This window comes from Sitophilus oryzae, unplaced genomic scaffold (assembly GCF_002938485.1).
Source record: "Sitophilus oryzae breed Bouriz unplaced genomic scaffold, Soryzae_2.0 scaffold_385_pilon_pilon, whole genome shotgun sequence".
Taxonomy (NCBI): Eukaryota; Metazoa; Arthropoda; class Insecta; order Coleoptera; family Curculionidae; genus Sitophilus; species Sitophilus oryzae.
In genome coordinates this window covers 27812-48676 of record NW_022146957.1, presented here as the reverse complement: position 1 = coordinate 48676, position 20865 = coordinate 27812, and the positions used below count along the sequence as shown (strand labels likewise).

The 20865-nt window shown below is 31.2% G+C and overlaps 1 protein-coding gene across 1 annotated transcript in view; it reads right to left on the bottom strand.

Annotated features, from left to right (window-relative positions):
- The window catches only part of LOC115885473 (zinc finger protein Xfin-like), a gene marked incomplete at its 5' end in the record, with an annotated part of 137719 nt that overhangs the window by 89957 nt on the left and 26897 nt on the right, over nucleotides 1-20865 (bottom strand). The window contains 3 exons of the mRNA XM_030904416.1: nucleotides 19374-19574; nucleotides 19704-19904; nucleotides 20034-20234. Of these exons, the coding sequence (XP_030760276.1) occupies nucleotides 19374-19574; nucleotides 19704-19904; nucleotides 20034-20234 (603 nt within the window). The remainder of the gene's footprint in view (nucleotides 1-19373; nucleotides 19575-19703; nucleotides 19905-20033; nucleotides 20235-20865) is intronic.

The window sequence follows — 20865 nt, the reverse complement described above, 5'->3', positions numbered from 1 at the left end:
CGTCCGATTCAGACTTATTGTTGAACTACCGGAATAATAGGACTGCGTTAAGTACTGTATCTACTGTACCACAAAAATTAACATTTCTTCGATATAAATCTATGTAGTTGGTTTTATTGTTATTTATGTTTTTAATATCAATTATGTTCTGTTTTAAGGTTAACACGATTGCCATTGTCATAGAATTAGTGACCTAACAGTTAAATTAGTGCATACAATATCAAAATATGTTGCTAGAAGCAGCAAGCTAGAAAATTTACCAACCAGTCAACTATGAATGATTTCAAGCTGGACATGCTGATTGAATCCACTAGATGCCCCAAAAATTAGGACCATAAACCCTAATGGATGTTCCTAAAAAGTTGCCAGTATGATGCATACAAGTGTATTAACAGAGGATGGGGTTACGTGATACATAACAATAGATACCAATTCCTTCAGTTGATCATCGTTGGCTTCGTAACATCAGACAGTGGATGGGACTCAAGACAATGGAAGATCTACTCTATGCAATATTAAATAAAAAAGTGACTAATGTGCTCATGCAACAAATGCATTAGTGCATTTGCAGCCGAAGTCTTAAGAGACTGACAGCTAACATTAAATAGTGATTTGACAGTGGTTATCAGTGCAAAAAATGTGATATGTAATTGTTTTCTAGTGATAAATTAATGATTAACTAGAAAGTGTGTGTTGTAACGAAGGAAGCCTTATTTTTTATGATGATAAGTTAAAGAAGCGGGTTTTTGTTCTACAAAGATATAAGGTATGCTTGATATACACAATTGGTTAGGAAAAAAATAAAATTAAATAATAAAACTACATAGTCTTATTGAAAATGTTTTCTTTGCAAGTTTAAACTCATTCTAAATCCAAGAGAAGATACCGATATCTAATTCGACTAATTTTACTTGATTTTAAACACATAAAGTGAATACGTTACTGTTACCATATAAACTTACTACAACAAGTATTATGAACCAAAATTGATGAGTGTATATTTTAGTATTTCAATTTGTTCAATTTTTCCTGTTTGTCTTAGTCTCTTGAAAAAATCATTTTTAATGAAAACTGAATCTTCACAATTGAACATCTCACAAAGAAAAAGAATTACATACCATACATAGCTATCGCACCCTAGTGAAAATAGAATTTTAAACCTCCTAAAGTATTTATAAAAAAACAGTGATCTACACAAGAAATTACCATTTTTTATAAAGATTTATTAGAACAGAAGATTAAATATTAGCAATTTTGGCGACTTATTCTTAATTGTAAACTTCAGAATAGCATCTTTATTAATTAACTAATTGCAGTTGTAAACAGTATATAAATTCTTTAAACAAAAAACAACTTACGAGTTCATACACTAACTATCATTATGATCTTTAGTTCATACAAAATCCCATAGAAAAAGTACTTTGCGATTTATCCCAAATTTTCCAGTCATTCTTCCTTTCCCTATAAACCTTATTGAACCATTATCGAAGTATCTAATATACAGTAATATCCGATTGTCTTTACAGAAGCACTTTTTTATTTAACATTTAAAAAAAATGCATTTTTCATGAAAGATTTTGCTTGTCTAAATGGTTAATCACGTTTATTCTTTGTCAAATTTCCACACTGTTTTTAGAGAAATTGGGGGGACATACTTGTAAGCAAATTTTCAAATTGTTTTCTTTGTTTATATAGATAAATATGTCTTTTTGTTTCAGATTTTACAATAAAAATACCTTTTTCAAAAATTTAAAAAAAAATATTGTTTCCATGATTACACTTATTAAAATACGTAGAGAAAATCTTCAGGAAAACTAAAACTGCATTTTTCAATGCGTATAATTAAATAATCTATTTTTTATGTTTTCTAATTACAGATTTCTAATTCAATTAATACCTTTATCATATACAAGGATTAATAGATATAAAATTAATCTTCATATTGTGAAAAAAAAATTCATGTACAATTAATTTCATTTATTGAAAACATTCTTTCTTTGTGTCTTCGTTTTGAAGTAGCCTCAAAATTTTATTTAAAGATATAATATGTAAAATAAAATTTATCTATCAAAATTGCTTCTTTATATATTTTTTTTTTTAATTATTTTTTTCTTTGTACCATGAGGTTAAATCAAGGTTAAAAACTGGGAACTCGGATTATAGAAAAGAAAATTAAAATTAACTATTAAACCTATATCCGCCCATCTCCCACCATTTTAATTGAGGGGTAAAATTCTTGGCGATTTTCATTCATGTTTAAGGTTCAAAAAAAGGCCGCATCGTGGCAGCAGCTCACAATACCCCTCATTGTCAGACTATATTATATATAGACAAGGATTATACGAAAACGGAAAGATATAGAAACAAACTTATTTATGGGTATTTGTAAAGAGGCAATGTGCATAATTTAAAATTATTTTCAAATGACAGGTTGTGTCAGAACTTCCATACTAAAGTTAATTTATTTTTTGATTTATTCATACTACACAGTTATTATTTTTCTTATTGGAACAACCGGTATTTTATTTAATATTTGAGATTTCTTGGATTATAAAAATATGGTATTTACTATAAGGGTTTAATATTGAGAGTTTCAATATTTTGTAATATCAATGTATGTAAAAATACAACAATGTATGTAGTATCAATGTATGAAAGTATGTAGTATCAATATACTTGAGAGATTTCATAAGAAGCAATATATTTCGGCCTTTTTTGGCGATTTGATATACCTAACAAAACACTACAATGGAATTGACTTAAAACTTATAATAAATAGAATAAAAAAAAAAAAAAAAAAATTCCAGATTAAAAAAAAAACCATTTTTTTTTTTTTTTTTTATTTGTTTTGATTAAATTCTTATAAGTGTATGATTTCGAATGATATAAACAAAACACCAAATTTGAAGGGACTTATCTGACCTTAGACAAGGAAAGAGAATATCTGACAAATACCTTGTATTGTCACAGGTATTGTAAACTGGGATCTAATAAAGAACTACTTTACATTCATACTTACGGTTTTAACTCTTTTACTTCGTCTATGTTATCCATCATTTTGAATAGAAAAAGATCAGTAGCTGAAAGAAAAAAAATAACCCGAGATCAGTTCAGCTATAAATCCAGCACGATAAATTAAAATTTGTAAGGAGGTATCTTGGAGAAGACCAAATACAGAGATTTTATCACTTAAAGTGTCGTCATTTATATTTAATAATACCTTTTGTATAATACCTACCTAAGTAATAAGTAATATAGGATCTATTAGTATTTACGGTTCCGGTCGATATTACACACTAAAAACGTAAAATTTTCTATACAGATTAAGTAAAAACATCGGATATTAGCACTTTATTACCTTATATAGATATGGATTGACCTAAGTTAAGCACAAACATTTAATAAAACCTCTTTGTAAGTGTAAACATTAAAAAAATATATGTATTTGCAGTATTCCCAGCTTCCAGCTAGCAGCCATTGACTTTTGAATTGACAGTTGATCGACGGCAGACGGCAGTGACACCACAGATTCGGTATACTGTGGTGAAACTTTACTTTAGGGATGTTTGACTTAAATCGATTCTGCAGAAAATCGATCTTTTGACACACGATTCCTGATTTTTTGAGTCAATTATTCTGTATTATTATTATCTACCTGAAATATTAAAATAAACATCAGTTTTTTGAAGAGTTTAATAATATAGTCATATAAAATCTTAGGAAAATGTAACAATAAGAGGTTAAAAAATAATATAAAGTAATAATTGTTCTCACCGTAGCGAGTAGCTATTTCAAAACACAAAATAATTTGGCAGCTGCTACTAACCACTAATACCTTAAAATTTTATCTTCTACTCCTTTGAATAAGAAGTTCCACTCCTATCCATGCCCATATATTTATTTTTTCAATTTCCAAGATTTTCTTCACTTTATGGTGAAGGAAGATATAATTGGATTCAGATTTCCGGCCAAAGCCATCTCGTCATATTAAAAAATTACTTCAGAATGTAATGATAATTTAAAAAAATTGTAAATTGATTGTTATCAATTCATTTCAATCTTAAAAATTAACCAAAGCATGTATTGACATGAATCAAAAAACAAAATGCCCAGGAGTCGTGGTTCTGACTGTAAAATTATAATTTAGGGAAATATTGCAATAAACACACACGAAATTACTGCACAGGATGTTTTAAAGTTAAGGTAAAAAAACAACCCCTCGATTAAACTTGTATAATATGCCGAATATTAAAGCCTATAAAAAGCTAAGTTATGCAGCTTGCTAAAAAATTCTTGAAAATAGGGCTAAAAATAACAAAAATATAACACTTTAATTTTGACCAAAAATTTCTCCGTTGCGTTTTTTTTGCATCTGAGTGTACATTTAAAAAACATATTTAAAGTCATCGTGCACCTCTGTCTTCATAATCGGAGCGACATCTTCAGGTTCTGTTTTTATAAAATCTTCTGATTTTATTTCATTAGTCACAGATAAACATTCAGAATTTCTGCAATTAATGAGTTACATTATTATCACTAAATTAGTAAAAATACACTTAAAAAACATACTTAGAGTCATCCAAAGGCGAAGCGAGATCATCAATTTCGATTTTTAAAGCATCTAATATCACTTCATCAGTTGAAGATGTACAATCGGCATTTCTGGAAACAATAAACAATTAAAATGACAAAATATGTGCCTGGACATTTTTGTTCCAATAGCAATGTTTCAATAAGTTTTTTTGATAAGTGACATTATTTTGAATACTTTGAAGTTTTAAAACAGCGACCTCAAATTTATGGTATTAGAAAAATAATACTCATATTTAAAACTGAGTAAGATCACGTCAAGTGGACCCCCTTTTCCCACTGAGTCATGGAATTCTATTTAATATATACAGGGTGAGTCTTAAATAATGTGAATTGTGAATGACAAAATGAATAATGAATTCAGACTTTATCTGTGACACTGTATATGATCCATGTATTACACAAAATAAATTTACCTGGAATCAATATGATTAGCGTCAAGGTGGACTTTTAATCTTCGTTTTTCCGTATATTTCTTATCACAGTATGCACAAGCAAACATCTGTCGTTCATCTGGGGCCAAGTGAATTTCCTGGTGTCGTTGCAAGCGTGTTATATAGGGTGTTTGGTAGCCACAAATGGAACATTTATGGATATTTTTCCGCGCAGTCTTCGACCTAAAATTATTTTTAAATATTTGTCTTGTAATTGAGTAAAACAATTCTAAAATGGTAGTGGTAGAACTAATCGATATTGCTATTGTTGCGCAAGGACTGTTCGATCGCGTCAAATCGCCGCTGTCGTAGTCGCCGTGGAATGCTACGTCACGCGCTGACCAGCGCTCCACAGTGCGGCGGATGGTTATTCTAGCGGGACAAAATCTCAAGAGCAATGTTTGGGACTTAAAATCTAAGAACGTAGCAAATGGTCTAATATATATCAACTATATAGTTAAATTTATTTATTTATTAACAACTTAATTTATTAATAAATAAATACAAGATAATAAAACTATGATATTATTCGTACATGACACACAAAAACCGTATTGTAAACTATTGCCAAATACATAAAATTATGATATCAAAAAACTCTTTAGCAGTTTTTTTTTAATTAATTTGTAATCTTGTGACACCCTCTATAATTTATTTTAAAAAAATATATTTTATTTTGAAAATAATAAATAAGATAGATATTTTAATTTTAACACTCGGTAATTGTAAATTCATATATAGTAAGTATCTAAGACAATTTTTTAAACTCAGTGCCTGTTGATGGAGTTGTTTTGTTTTTATACTATCCGATTGAAATGAATCTTTTTGGGCATTCACCTGTTAAGCTTGAACTCCCTGTGACTGTGACTACCTGTGTTGGTAACTTAGATTAAGAATAAAAGTTGGTAACTATTGGTAACTCAAAAGATCTACATCATTCAATATATCGATATTTGAAAAAAAAGTGAAAAAAAGTGAAAAAGTTTGATATCTGCAGAACAAAGGCACGAAGGATTATAACAAATAATATACGTACAGTAGAAAAGTACATACCTTTGGCAATCTTCAACATAATTTGGCTTTCTAATAAAATGTATAAGCACTGGTAAATATTTTGTTTTCGTATGATCTCTGCCTTGCTGAGCAGAAAACGACCAAATTTGGTTGATACAAATGTATCGAAATACAAAGAATATTCATGCATTTTTGTATCAATTGGAATGTCTACTATTTATTCTTATCAGTACACATTTTTTAACTTATTTCTAACCAAACGCTTTTGTCCCGCTAAATTTATCTTCCAACGCACTGTGCGCTCGTCCGTCAAATGCAAAAATAACTGTCACTGTCTAAAATCTTTAGCGCCAACTTCAACTCGGTCAGTAGATTACGTAAAAAAACTGACGGTGCAGGAAGATAGGAATCGAACTATCCTTATCTCTATAGTATCCTTGATTGTTGCGGACCCGTGTGGATTCGACCTAACCTAACTATATGTCCTGCCCCCAGATGACCTTAACATCGCATTAAAGAATAGACATAATGTAATTATGTCCGTAATGATTCACTCGAACGTTCGAGAAGAATCGAGTTCCACTGGAATGGAGTAGTACATACGAGAACATTCTAAACCTTCTCTATGCACCTAATGACCTATGGATTATTCGAGAACTCTTTAGCTGTGGGTATAAAATCCGACGCACAGTGGGGTATTTGACACTGATAGTTGATCGAAATTTTTTTATGTAGACCTTATATAAATTATTGCTATTTTCAATTAAAGAGGAAATAATATGAACAAAATAAAGGATAATTCGTCGATTCTACAAAAAGAAAGAAAAATCACTGTTCCAGTGTTTCCACGGTCAATGCCACTAATGCCAGTAGTAATATCGCAACTAATACTACTAATGCTACGACTGATCCGCGAGCAATGCCCATACCACTAAAGTCGCTACTAATGCCAAATTGTGCTATACTGCTAATGACACTAATGCGATCGCTTTGTACACAACAATGCCATCGCGGTTTACACCTCGCATTAGTATATCACTGATTGGCAAATTAGAGGAAACCAAGAATGTTTTTCTCATTTTATCAGCAAAATCGCAAAAAATCGCAGTATTTTATTTTACTGTATGAAAGCCCAATGTTTACTAAGTAAAACGTATATAGACAATATGCTGAATTCTTCGAAATGCGCAACTAAATCTCTAAGTATAATAAAAATGTCACAAATTTAATCAAATTTTCTGAACTTTTAGTTGCAAAAAAATCGTTAGTATAATCTGTAAAACGAATAACTTTGAATTTGACAGTTCCCGCGGGCTTTTCTAGTGTTAATTTTATTAGGTTAGCAACTTGCGGCCATGCTGACGCAATGCCGTCTCTAATAGAACAGCCTCGGAGCGAGAATTATGATGTCACACTAGTTAGATACTACGGATTAATAAATATGTTGTAGAATACACGGAAAACATAATTATTCCTCGTATTTTTCTTTTGTATTTTAAAAATAATATAGTTTACATGAAATATACATAATATACAGTTAATAAATACAATATATACACCTATTTATAGTAATAAATACTTTGGCAAATAAACTATGAACCATACAAATGCAACAAGTGTTTTACAATATACAAATAATGAATAGGTACATAAGATAATGGGTAAAATGTAAAATATATTTTAAATTTTGGGGTTTGAAAATCGATCTAATTTAACAAAAAACATTCAATATCTACTAATAGTGATGTATTATTATTTGCATTCACAAAATTTATATGTATATTTTGCAAGTATCAATGTTCGAAAAATTATATTTGCAAATAATACAATATCATAGAAAAAAAGGCGTCAGCGATGGCTATGAAATAAAGATCGCAGTCATTTTATATGTGAAATTATTCTAAAATTTTCCGATTTAGGGTCGGGAAACACGCTGATTAAGTTTTCATTTGGTTTTTCATTATTTTTTTTGGTAAAAAAACGTTTTAATATAACCAAAAATACGAGGAATAATTATGTTTTCCATGTATACAACATATTTATTATCCCGTAGTATCTAACTAGCGTGACGTCATAAATCTCGCTCCAAGGCTGTTCTATTAGAGACGGCATTGGTCTGATATTTAGAAATGTGAAAAGCTGATGATAGTTTACTTTTGACAATTAAGTGACGTTGTAGTGTTGATTTTTGCAAGAAGAGGAAGAACTGTCACTTGTTTTATTATTTTCCTTTTCTATTTCACGAAAGTAAAAAGAGTTACCTATCTGATTCGTTCAGGCACTCAATTTAAAGAATATCAGTAACTTTTTTGATAGAGGGATTTTATATTTGCCATGTTGGTAAAAAATAACGGTCAAAATTCAAAGTTATTCATTTTATAGACTATATAGAGAATATCAAAATAAATAATACGTTTTTGTAGAATACATACCTGCAGCTTGCTGAGCCATTTTCAATCAAAACGATAATATAAACGTAAAAAGTGCACAAGAACAACAACAATTTATAATTTTAAACATAAAATTTAGCCATTTACCTCTTATCTGTGAGAAGTAACAACTTTGACGTTTCGTTGAAACAAATGAATGCAACTAAACACACCCATAGCAACGCCATTCATGGCAGAAATGATTTAACTTATCATTTATCTTTTTTTGGGAAATCTTAAACGCATTTGCTTTTTCGAATTTCGATCACCTTTTTCATGCTAATACCCCACCGTGCGACGGCTGGAGCCTGAAGAGGACAGAAATAAAACAAACTTTTTTTTATTGAGAGTAATATTTTAGTTTTTTTTATTTTATTGATGTATTTGTTAATTTTGGAAATGTGTTTAGAGAATTTATTTATTTTTAGTTTTGGCTTGTCAGCACACTCAAATAATAAATATTTAAGTACTTTTATTTTAAATGTTACCTTAAGTGAAGGTAAACACTTAAAATGAAAATAATAAATATTCGGCACTCCTCGCGTCGTATTCCTAGTTTGTCACGACCGACCCGTCCAATCACAACTGCAACTGCGTACTGCCTGACTAGCCGGCAGTGAATCTCGAGTACGAACGCACGTAAATTCGTCCGGCAACTTGCTATGTTAGTAGTAGCCTGGTCTTCTCTGTATAGTTCTTTAAGTCTTTGGATCGTTATTGTTTGTTAATTAGTGTAAATAAATTGTGACTTTCTATCTACACGGAACCGACGAAAAACGTAACACTATCTATAGGTGAAGATACACGTTTTTCTGCTATCCGTCAAATAAAATATATCTGAAAATACCGGGGGTAACAATAATAAATTTACCTGGAATCAATATGATTAACGTCAAGATGGCCTTTTAATCTTCGTTTTTCCGTATATTTCTTATCACAGTATGCACAAGCAAACATCTGTCGTTCATCTGGGGCCAAGTGAATTTTCCGGTGTCGTTGAAAGTTTGCTATATCGTGTGTTTGGTAGCCACAAATGGAACATTTACGGATATTTTTCCGCACAGTCTTGGACCTAAGATTATTTTTAAATATTTGTCTTGTAATTGCGGAAAACAATTCTAAAATGGTAGTGGTAGCTTAACCACTAACAAAAAGATAAATATAGTTGACTTGCATTGCAAGTAGGTGAAAGAGATGGTTTAGAAATTACGATCACTTATTTTATCTGTAAAACTATATGAAAAATGTCGTCGATCGTCATCTCTAACTCTACTGGACGCCATTTTTTTGGATTATGCGGTATAGACCTGGTGCATTCTCCGCCGGTGCTGCCACCATCGGAGAATATCGTAAAAAACTAGCACATACAAATACACGGGTTTAAATAGCGGGTATACGAAAAAATTATTATTTAATTATTCTAAAAGCGTTAGAAGTATAATTTGTGAAAATTCCAAAAATAAAAATAAAAAAGTAAATATTTTCATACCTTCAGAAGGTCTAACTTGTATATTATAATTTATTATTCCAGTTAAAAAAAAAAACTTTTTAGATAGATTAGCTACGGTAGCGAGCATAGTTTTAATCACCGGTTTTGCTAGTGGGGCATAATTGGGGTTTATTCGGCTATAACGAAATTTTTTAAAGGTACATAACTATAATTTTAGAAGATATTCATAAAACATTTAATCACTAGTTGATTAAAAAAAGTATACCATTAATATTGCACAAATTATATTTTAACCTCTCATAGTATCGGCACGGCATATAAATCACACGGCAGGCTAACTCGCTTTGGCGGGAACGCTACGCGCATATCCTCGCGCACGCCGCCATTGCGTTTCCAACAACAGAAAGTAACCAGCGTCGTAGTTTTTTCAGCGACAACACACAGTTACGGCAGATTCGAGTCAGTAGCGTGCAGCTTAATTTATTTTGATTTTTTCTTGAGTGATATATGATATATTTTGTTTTTGTTGTTTTATTTTTGTTTATTATGTGATATATTTGATTTTTCTAGTTTTATTTTCGTTTCTTATGTAATATAATTGCCAATAGGTGCCCGGTGGTGTAGAGGTACAGGCTCTCGTCTACCAATCTCAAGGTAGTGGGTTCGAATCCCACACCCGGCATTTCATCAGCCGACAATTTTTATTAAAATAAAGTTATAGTAGGTGCCCGGTATGTATATATATATATATATATATATATATATATATATATATATATATATATATATATATATATATATATATATATATATATATATATATATATATATATATATATATATATAAATAGTTTGGGTACCTAGGTGCTAATTCAAAACTGAATCGCGCATGCTCAAAGCTAGGGGTTTTAAGAATTCTCGAAATAATATCTGACATGTTGAATTTGACGGTTTATAAATGTTAATAAATCATATATTTTTTGGTCTAGACAGTATTAACGTAAAAATTCGTTTCTCTAGTATTAGAAATAATAAAAATAATTGTAAATTTAGCTTAGTTCAAAACATATGTTTTATATGAGCGCAAGCGCTTACGAGAATATTGATTATTTTCTTAAGACAAGTAGAAGTATGAACGGCCTTTCCTTAAGTTCTCAAGGTAAATTTCTTAGGGTTAATGTTAAGGTTAAGGTTAGGGCTAATACTCGAAGTATGAACCCACCTTTTTGTGAAAAAAACAGTAGTATACATATTAGGACATTCAGCTAAATAGGAAGACCTAATTAAAAATCTTAACAATCTTTAATATTAGTAAGATTTAATGTTAAATATTTAGTAAAATTTAATGTTGTATCTAGACATTAAAAATTAAATTTAAAAATCATTATATTATTAATTTAAATATAATTATTAAAGTAAATAAAATGAGTATATCGAAAATAAGTTAACAATACATTTTGAAGATATAAATAAGGCCCACAAAAGTTGTCTTCTGTTCATTTTGAATTTAAAATGTTTACCAATGCGGTACCTACTTTGTTTCCTGCCATTAAAAAAAATAGAAGTTTCTCAAAAAAATTGTGGATTTGTTAATTTGTGAAATTTGAATATTAATAAAATTTGCTACGCCCATTGATGGGCATAATTTGTACGTAGCTTCATATTGTTCAATAAATATTTTATTGGTATTTCTTTAATTCTTGTTTGTAACTCCTGGCATGTTTTTGTTAGTTGCATGTGTTTTAATTTTAATTGTCTATTCTCTACAGTGAAATATTTAATTGATTTTTTCATTTTTACTTTTCGAGAAGTATGCGCGGTTAACGATTCATTTGTTTGGACAAAAATATTGTTTAAATAAAATTTAGTTTCTTTTTAAATTATTTTTTTAATACGACCCCGTCGTATTTTATGAGAAATTTTTTGATAAGTTTTAATCCGGCCCTGACTAGGAAACGATAATGGCGCCGTCAAGGTCAAATTTTATAGAAATTTTAAACAATGGAATCTGAGCAGAGTTGGCGTGCCGATTGTTTTATATGCCGTGGTATCGGTATACTTACGTGGATAAATCAACGCCATAAGTTTAGCATTAAAAAATACGTCTCCGACATCACGACATGCCATTTTCAAACCTTCTTTATTGCAATTATCAAACTTTCAATAGGTTTGTCTTTCTCGAGGATCTTACTTTGGGCCATGCGCATTAAAAGTTGCACGTATGTCAAAAATAATCACAATTTTATACGGTTTAGAACTTTGAATAAAAAGAGTAAGGAAGGAGCGTATCAAAAATGTTAGATCCATCGCGATGGGACTCAAATATGGCCGACTTAAATTCCGGTTTATCAGTGCCGTTCTTTGAATAAGAAGAGTGCCGTTCTACGTAGAGTAGACGTGGGGTAGACTCAATAATATGTTGTTTTATTTTACGTTGTGAATAAATGTTGGTAGTTATTAAAATTGTTATAAATAGTATGTAACACTATCTATAGGTGAAGATACACGTTTTTTCTGCTATCCATCAAATAAAATATATCTGAAAATACCGGGGGTAACAATAATAAATTTACCTGGAATCAATATGATTAGCGTCAAGGTGGAATTTTAATTTTTGTTTTGCAGTATATTTCTTATCACAGTGTGCACAAGCAAACAACTGTCGTTCATCTGGGGTCAAGTGAATTTCCTGGTGTCGTTGAAAGTGCGATATTTTTGGTGTTTGGTAGCCACAAATGGAACATTTATGGAGATCTTTCTGCGCATCCTTGGACCTAAAATCATTTTTAAATATTTGTCTTGTAATTGCGTAAAACAATTCTGAAATGGTAGTGGTAGCTTAACCACTAAGAAAAAGATAAAAAAGGTATAATATTGAGATGCACAAATTCGCTATGTTAAAAAATTACCCAATGGACATGTCATGACGTTGATATCTCAAAATCGCCAAAAATCGAGATACGCCTATGATTTGGAAGTAATTCTTATCCTAAAAATAAATTTACCTGGAATCAATACAAATATTACGATCAATGTGATATCTTAAGTGTATTTTTTGTGTAAACTTCTTGCCACAATGCGCACAAGCAAACATCTGTCGTTCTTCTAGTGTCAAATGAGTGTTCTGGTGTTGTCTAAAGTAAGCCACACGTCGTGTTTGGTAGCCGCAAATGGAACATTTATGGATATTTTCCTGCGGATTCTTTGACCTAAAAACAATTTTTTTAGTAGTTTAATTTTAATTTGATCAGAGAATGTATAGGAGCAATGTCTAAACAATGTATTACAAAAAATAAATTTACCTGGAATCAATATGATTATCCTCAATGTGATGATGTAAGTTGTGTTTTGTTGTATATTTCTTGTCACAGTGTATACAAGCAAATAACTTTCGTTCTTCCGGTGCCAAATGAGTTTTCTTGTGTTTGTAAAGACTTGTTTTATATAGCGTTTGAAAGCCACATATGGCACATTTATAGACTTTTTTATCAGTTTTTTTCAATCTAATAAAAGAATATTTCAATATTACAGTCTTGTAACCCTATAAAATATTTTTCATATAAAGTGTTTCATAATAGCCGATAAAAAAGTCAAAGTAAAAAAAGTAGCAGTGGCAACATTGTGACGTGTATTCGTCAAATATTTAGATGACGTGCGCGCCAACTTTTATTGATTTTCCTATAGGCTTGGTGCATTCTCCGCCGGTGCTGCCACAATCGGAGAATATCGTAAAAAACTAGCATATACAAATACACGGGTTGAAATAGCGAGTATACGGAAAATTTATTATTTAATTATTCTAAAAGTGTTAGGAAGTATAATTTGTCAAAATTCTAAAAATAAAAAAGTAAATATTTTGATATCTTCATAAGGTTTAACTTGTATTATAATTTATTATTCCAGTTAAAAAACTTTTTAGATGGGCCATAATTGGGGCTATTTCAGCTATAACGAAATTTTTTAAAGGTACATAATTAGAATTTTAGAAGATATAAAAATAATATAAAATAAAGTTCATAAAACACTTAATCAGTTGATTAAAAAAAGCATACAATTAATATTGCAAATTATATTTTATCCTTTCATAGTATATGTCTATTTAATTGTTTGTTCATGTAACGAGCGCTTTGTTTACTCATTTGTTTCGACGAACTGCTTGAATCCATTTTTGCTATTGAGCAAATCGGTGTGAGAAACTATGAAGCTATAAAATGTTGTTTCAGGAGAGTTGAATATCTGAGAAAGTTGAGTTATTGAATGTTATTGCATCCAACAACACCCTAATTACGCTCTGCTTTACACATTAACATTTTTTTTTGCCATTTTATTAACATTTGAAACTGTCACAACACAACAAGACGCCTAGTACCAATTCTTTTTCACTTATTTTTTACTACACGAAACAGCGTTACATCACACAAACCTTGTACCTGAGTGTTTTATAATTTCAATAACTGCACTAGCAAAAAACTATAAATAAAATGCAATGAATACTGATAATTTCTGATTTTGCCGTGGAAGCGCTACGGTCGTAATAGGTTGATGTCAACTTCCGACCGCAGCGCCTCAACAGCAAAAATCTAGATTAAAATAAACATTTTGTTAATCCTCAAATTTGTTTTGATTAAATTCTTTTAAGTGTACGCCTTCGAGTGATATAAACAAAACACCAAATTTGAAGGGACTTATATCTGACCTTAGACAAGGAAAGAGAATATCTGACAAACACCTTGTATTGTCACAGGTATTGTAAACTGGGATCTAATAAAGAACTACTTTACATTCATACTTACGGTTTTAACTCTATTACTTCGCCTATGTTATCCATCATTTCCGATAGAAAAAGATCAGTAGCTGAAAGAGAAAAAATAACCCGAGATCAGTTCAGGTATAAATTCAGCACGATAAATTAAAATTTGTAAGGAGGTATCTTGGAGAAGACCCAATACAGAGATGTTATCACTTATTAAACCTAATTCGTTTAATACATATTCAGACAAGTGTCATTTATATTTAATAATACCTTTTGTATAATACCTACCTAAGTAATAAGATACAGGATCAATTAGTATTTACGGTTCCAGTCGATATTACACACTAAAAACGTAAAATTTTCTATACACATTAATTAAAAACATCGGATATTAGCACTTTATTACCTTATATAGATATGGATTGACCTAAGTTAAGCACAAACATTCAATAAAACCTCTTTGTAAGTGTAAAAATTAAAAAAATATATGTATTTGCTGTATTTCCAGCTTCCAGCTAACAGCCATTGACTTTTGAATTGACAGTTGATCGACGGCAGACGGCAGTGACACCACAGATTCGGTATACTGTGGTGAAACTTTACTTTAGGGATGTTTGACTTAAATCGATTCTTCAGAAAATCGATCTTTTGACACACGATTCCGGATTTTTTGTTGTTGCTACTAACCACTAATATCTTAAAATTTTATCTTCTACTCCTATCCATGCCCATATATTTATTTTTTCAATTTCCAAGATTTTCTTCACTTTATGGTGAAGGAAGATATAATTGGATTCAGATTTCCGGCCAAAGCCATCTCGTCATTATTAAAAAATTACTTCAGAATGTAATAATAATTAAAAAAAATTGTAAATTGATTGTTATCAGTTCATTTTGCTCTTAAAAATTAACCAAAGCATGTATTGACATGAATCAAAAAATAAAATGCTCAGGAGTCATGGTTCTGACCGTAAAATTATAATTTAGAAAAATATTGCAATAAACACACGTAATTATTGCACAGGATGTTTTAAAGTTAAGGTAAAAAAACAACCCCTGGATTAACTCTGTATAATATGCCAAATACTAAAGTTTATAAAAAGCTAAGTTTACGAATTAAAGTTTATATAATTATATGCAGCTTGCTAAAAAATTCATGAAAATAGGGCTAAAAATAACAAAAATAAACACTTTAAATTTGACCAAAAATTTCTCTGTTGCGTTTTTATTTGCATCTGAGTGTACATTTAAAAAACATACTTAGATCGGAGAAATAAACATCGGAGCGACATCTTCATGTTCTGTTTTTATAAAATCTTCTGTTTGGTTGTAATGTGTTACGAATATTTTCTTCGTCCACAAATGCGTATCTTTATCCACAAACGTCAGACGTTATCGTCAGGTTCCATTTTTATAAAATCTTCTAGCTTCACATTTCGAGTGGCAGATTCATTTTCGCTACTTCTGGAAACAATAAGAAAATATTTAAAACACAATGGCCGTATCCATTAATAAAAATACTTTTAAAAAACATACTTAAAGTCATCGTGCACCTCTGTCTTCATAATCGGAGCGACATCTTCGGGTTCTGGTTTTATGAAATCCTCCGATTTCATTTCATTTGTCAAAGATAAACATTCAAAATTTCTGGAATTAATGAGTTACATTACTATCACTAAATTAGTAAAAATGCACTTAAAAACCATACTTAGAGTCATCCAAACGCGAAACGACATCATCAATTTCAATTTTTAAAGCATCTAATATCACTTCTTCATCAGTTGAAGATGTACAATTGGCATTTCTGGAAACAATAAACAATTAAAATGACAAAATATGTGCCTGGACATTTTTGTTCCAATAGCAATATTTCAGTAAGTTTTTTTGATAAGTGTCATTATTTTGAATACTTTGAAGTTTCAAAAGAGTGACCGTAAATTTTGGGTATTAGAAAAATAAGCCTGAAGACCTTGGCATTCTCTTCATATTTTAAACTGAGTAAGATCACGTCAAGTGGACTCCCCTTTTCCACTTAGTCATGGAATTCTATTTAATATACAGGGTGGTCCGAACTGTATTCCGGAAACTTATTTTGCACATAAAAATAAGTAAAAAAGTTCGTATAAATGTGTGTCCTAAAATGCTTACTTTCGGAGATAAAGGGTGTAAAAGTTTCATTTTTATTTCGATTTTTTCTTGTTTCTTGTTCACTCTTAGTAATATCTTAATTATTAGATATTAATGCATCTGGTATTATGGTAACCTGGTAATATCGTCGATTTTAAAATGAACTAACCGTTTCTATCTTATTTTTTTGTTAGAATGGGCATAATCAAGAGGGCTACTGATACCGTGTTTTAAAAATAAGGTAATTAAGGGCTTATTTTTTGGTGATTATAATTTTAAAAATATCTTCGGTTTGAAAGAAGATATCAAGATGCGCTTTTCGCTGACTTTTTAAGCTTTTACTACTCTTTACTATCAGCTAAAATTACATATACTATCGTATTTAACATTTTTGAAAAAACGGGCTATGTTTGTTAAATTGTAAGAAACCGCCCCCTGACGTCTACGTTCAAGACCTTAGTATAATTATTTTTATGGTATAATATAGAGTAAGAAACGCTCTTTTAAACGAGCCCTTGCTTGTCGGATTCTGATCATCCAGTCCGGAGTTATTAACATATAAATAAAGACAGATCTAACCTTCCCCCACCACTTTATTTTAGCAGATAGAGGAAAATGGTTCTAACAAAAAAATCCAAAATTTACTGAATATTATGAAGCTATCATATATAGTCGGCCAAATTCTGTAAAAAATTCTATTATCTTATTTTCCATAGCAGTTGCGCCCTCTAGCGGTCGTTTTACAAACTTGAAAAATGCGATTAATAATTACCACACCGACATCTGACTGATACTGATTCTATTTTCTATTCTATTCTACTAGCGGTAGTCCCCACACAAACGTCTTAAAGCCCCGCCCCCTCTCGCAGAGGCTCTCTCGTCGTATCACTTTCCCTAAACGATGGTAGGGAAAAGACATTTTATCCGTCTCTGTTGCGCTGCAGTATATCTTTCAGCCTTAACATCTTTTTTTATCGCATTGAAACCCTCCTATGCCTAGATATCAAGTTACCAATCCTGTGTATGGTGTTATTTTTGATCGCTGATATCTTTGAGAGGGTTGACCTGAGGAACTTTGACCTTCAGACGTTTTTTTGTAGAGCGTGAAATCTATACTAATATATAAAATCCTTAAGTGACTGACTCACTGATCAATCACGATCCTGCTCAAACCACTCAACGTAAGAAGCTCAATTTTGGCATACAGGTTGATTCTAGGGTGTAGAGGTTCGATAACAAGGGATTTTTCGAAATTCCAGTTCCAAGGGGGTGAAACCACCCCTCAAATATTACAATATTTTTTATTTAAAACACGGTCATGTTTCAGAAAAAACGCTTAAACACGTATATTTTATTTTATTTTTTACATACTTTAAGATTTTTTAAAAATGTATAAAGGGTGTTTCGAAAAATCTGGTCATTGATTAATCACGATCCTGCTCAAAGCGCTTGACGTAAAAAGCTGACTTTTGGAAAACGGATTGCTTTTAGGGTGTAGAGGTTCGATAAGAAGGGATTTTTTTGTTAAAAAGTTTAGAACTGAACCATCCATATGTTGATATTAATTTACTCATAAGGCAGAGCCGCCAGCTCACAGAAAACATTAAGTCTTTTTTTTATTTAAATCATTTTAATGACTTAAGTCGTTTGATTTTAAGTCATTTTTCGAAAGCTGACATAAGACTTAAAATTTACGTCTTTTTGAAATATGTCATGACTACCAGTCATGACATATACATGCGAAACTTGGATACTTAAAACGGACATCATAAGAAAACTGCAGATCGCACAACGTTCAATGGAACGAAGGATGCTGCGAATAACCAAGAGAGACCGTAAAAGAATATATAGAGTGGATACGCCAAAAGACCCAGGTAATAGATGTCATCCACAGAGTAAAATTCCTCAAATGGCAATGGGCAGGACATCTGGTAAAAAAGAATGGATAATAGATGGACCACAAAAAGTTCAGCATGGTATAGTTTATCTGAAGTCAGTTGGAATAGATTAGGACTCTTAATTGGTGTCTTTGTCGGCGTCGCGTCGCCGTCGTCGTGACTAAGGAATTAAGACTCTTCCAGTTGACTTCGGAAATGCTATATCCAAGAGGAATTTAGAAACATAAGAGTGCATCTACCAGGTACTTTGTGAATGTAGTGAGTAGTGTATTGGAACGACAAAACGTATTTTAAATGACTTTATCGAACACAAAAGACCATAACAGAGAAGTGAAACAATGAAGTAAGATAATACAGACCATGTATGATCAAGGCAACACAAAATAAAGTGCTCGGAAGCTCGTGTTATTATATGAACGTTGGAAATAACAATTTTCTCTCATAACAATCTCCTGAAACAAAAAACAAACCGAAATACGTCTGATTTGTGATTTAAATGTTTATTCCGAAATTGAAAAAGATTTAAGTCTTTTTATAAAAGGCTTAGAACTAATCGATATTGCTATCTATAGGTGAAGATACACGTTTTTTCTGCTATACGTCAAATAAAATATATCTGGCAGATTATAAAGCGTTATTTGTACCCGAAAATACCGGGGGTAACAATAATAAATTTACCTGGAATCAATATGCTTAGCGTCAAGGTGGTCTTTTAATCTTTGTTTTTCCGTATATTTCTTATCACAGTGTGCACAAGCAAACAACTGTCGTTCATCTGGGGCCAAGTGAATCTTCTGGTGTCGTTGAAAGTGTGATATAGAGGGTGTTTGGTAGCCACAAATGGAACATTTATGGCGATTTTTCTGCGCATCCTTGGACCTAAAATCATTTTTAAATATTTGTCTTGTAATTGCGTCAAACAATTCTAAAATGGTAGTGGTAGTTTAACCACTAAGACAAAGATAAAATAGTGCCCGAAAATACCGGGGGTAACAATAATAAATTTACCTGGAATCAATATGCTTAGCGTCAAGGTGGAATTTTAATTTTCGGTTTTCTGTATATTTCTTATCACAGTGTGCACAAGCAAACAACTGTCGTTCATCTGGGGCCAAGTGAATTTTCTGGTGTCGTTTCAAGTGTGACATATAGGGTGTTTGGTAGTTACAAATGGAACATTTCTGGAGATTTTTCTGGGCATCCTTGGACCTAAAATCATTTTTAAATATTTGTCTCGTAATTGCGTAAAACAATTCTAAAATGGTAGTGGTAGTTTAACCACTAAGACAAAGATAAAATAGTACCCGAAAATACCGGGGGTAACAATAATAAATTTACCTGCAATCAATATGATTAGCGTCAAGGTGGTCTTTTAATTTTTGTTTTGCCGTATATTTCTTATCACAGTGTGCACAAGCAAACATCTGTCGTTCATCTGGGGCCAAGTGAATTTTCTGGTGTCGTTGCAAGCATGATATATAGGGTGTTTGGTAGCCACAAATGGAACATGTATGGATATTTTTCCGCGCATCCTTGGACCTAAAATGGTTTTTAAATATTTGTCTTGTAATTGCGTAAAACAATTCTAAAATGGTAGTGGTAGCTTAACCACTAAGAAAAAGATAAGTATAGTTGACTTGCATTGTAAGTAGGTGATAGAGATGGTTTAGAAATAACGATCACTTATTTTAACTGTAAAACTATATGAAAAATGTCGTCGATCGTCATCTCTAACTCTACTGGACGCCATTTTTTCGATTATGCGGTATAGGGGCTTGGTGCATTCTCCGCCGGTGCTGCCACAATCGGAGAATATCGTAAAAAACTAGCATATACAAATACACGGTTTTAAATAGCGGGTATACGAAAAAATTATTATTTAATTATTCTAAAAGCGTTAGGAAGTATAATTTGTGAAAATTCTAAAAATAAAAAAGTAAATATTTTCATACCTTCAGAAGGTCTAACCAGTTAAAACAACTTTTTAGATGATCTAAATACTCGTAAAAATGACTAGAAAGTTTTTAGTGTGTGAAAGTTCTAATATAAAGGTCCCCGAATTATCTTTTCATAGGCAAGTAAATTATTCAGTTGTTCTTTTATTTATATTAAGCCACATGCATACTTTCTGGTTAGATTTCCTAAGAATATTGATATTCGTACGGAGTGG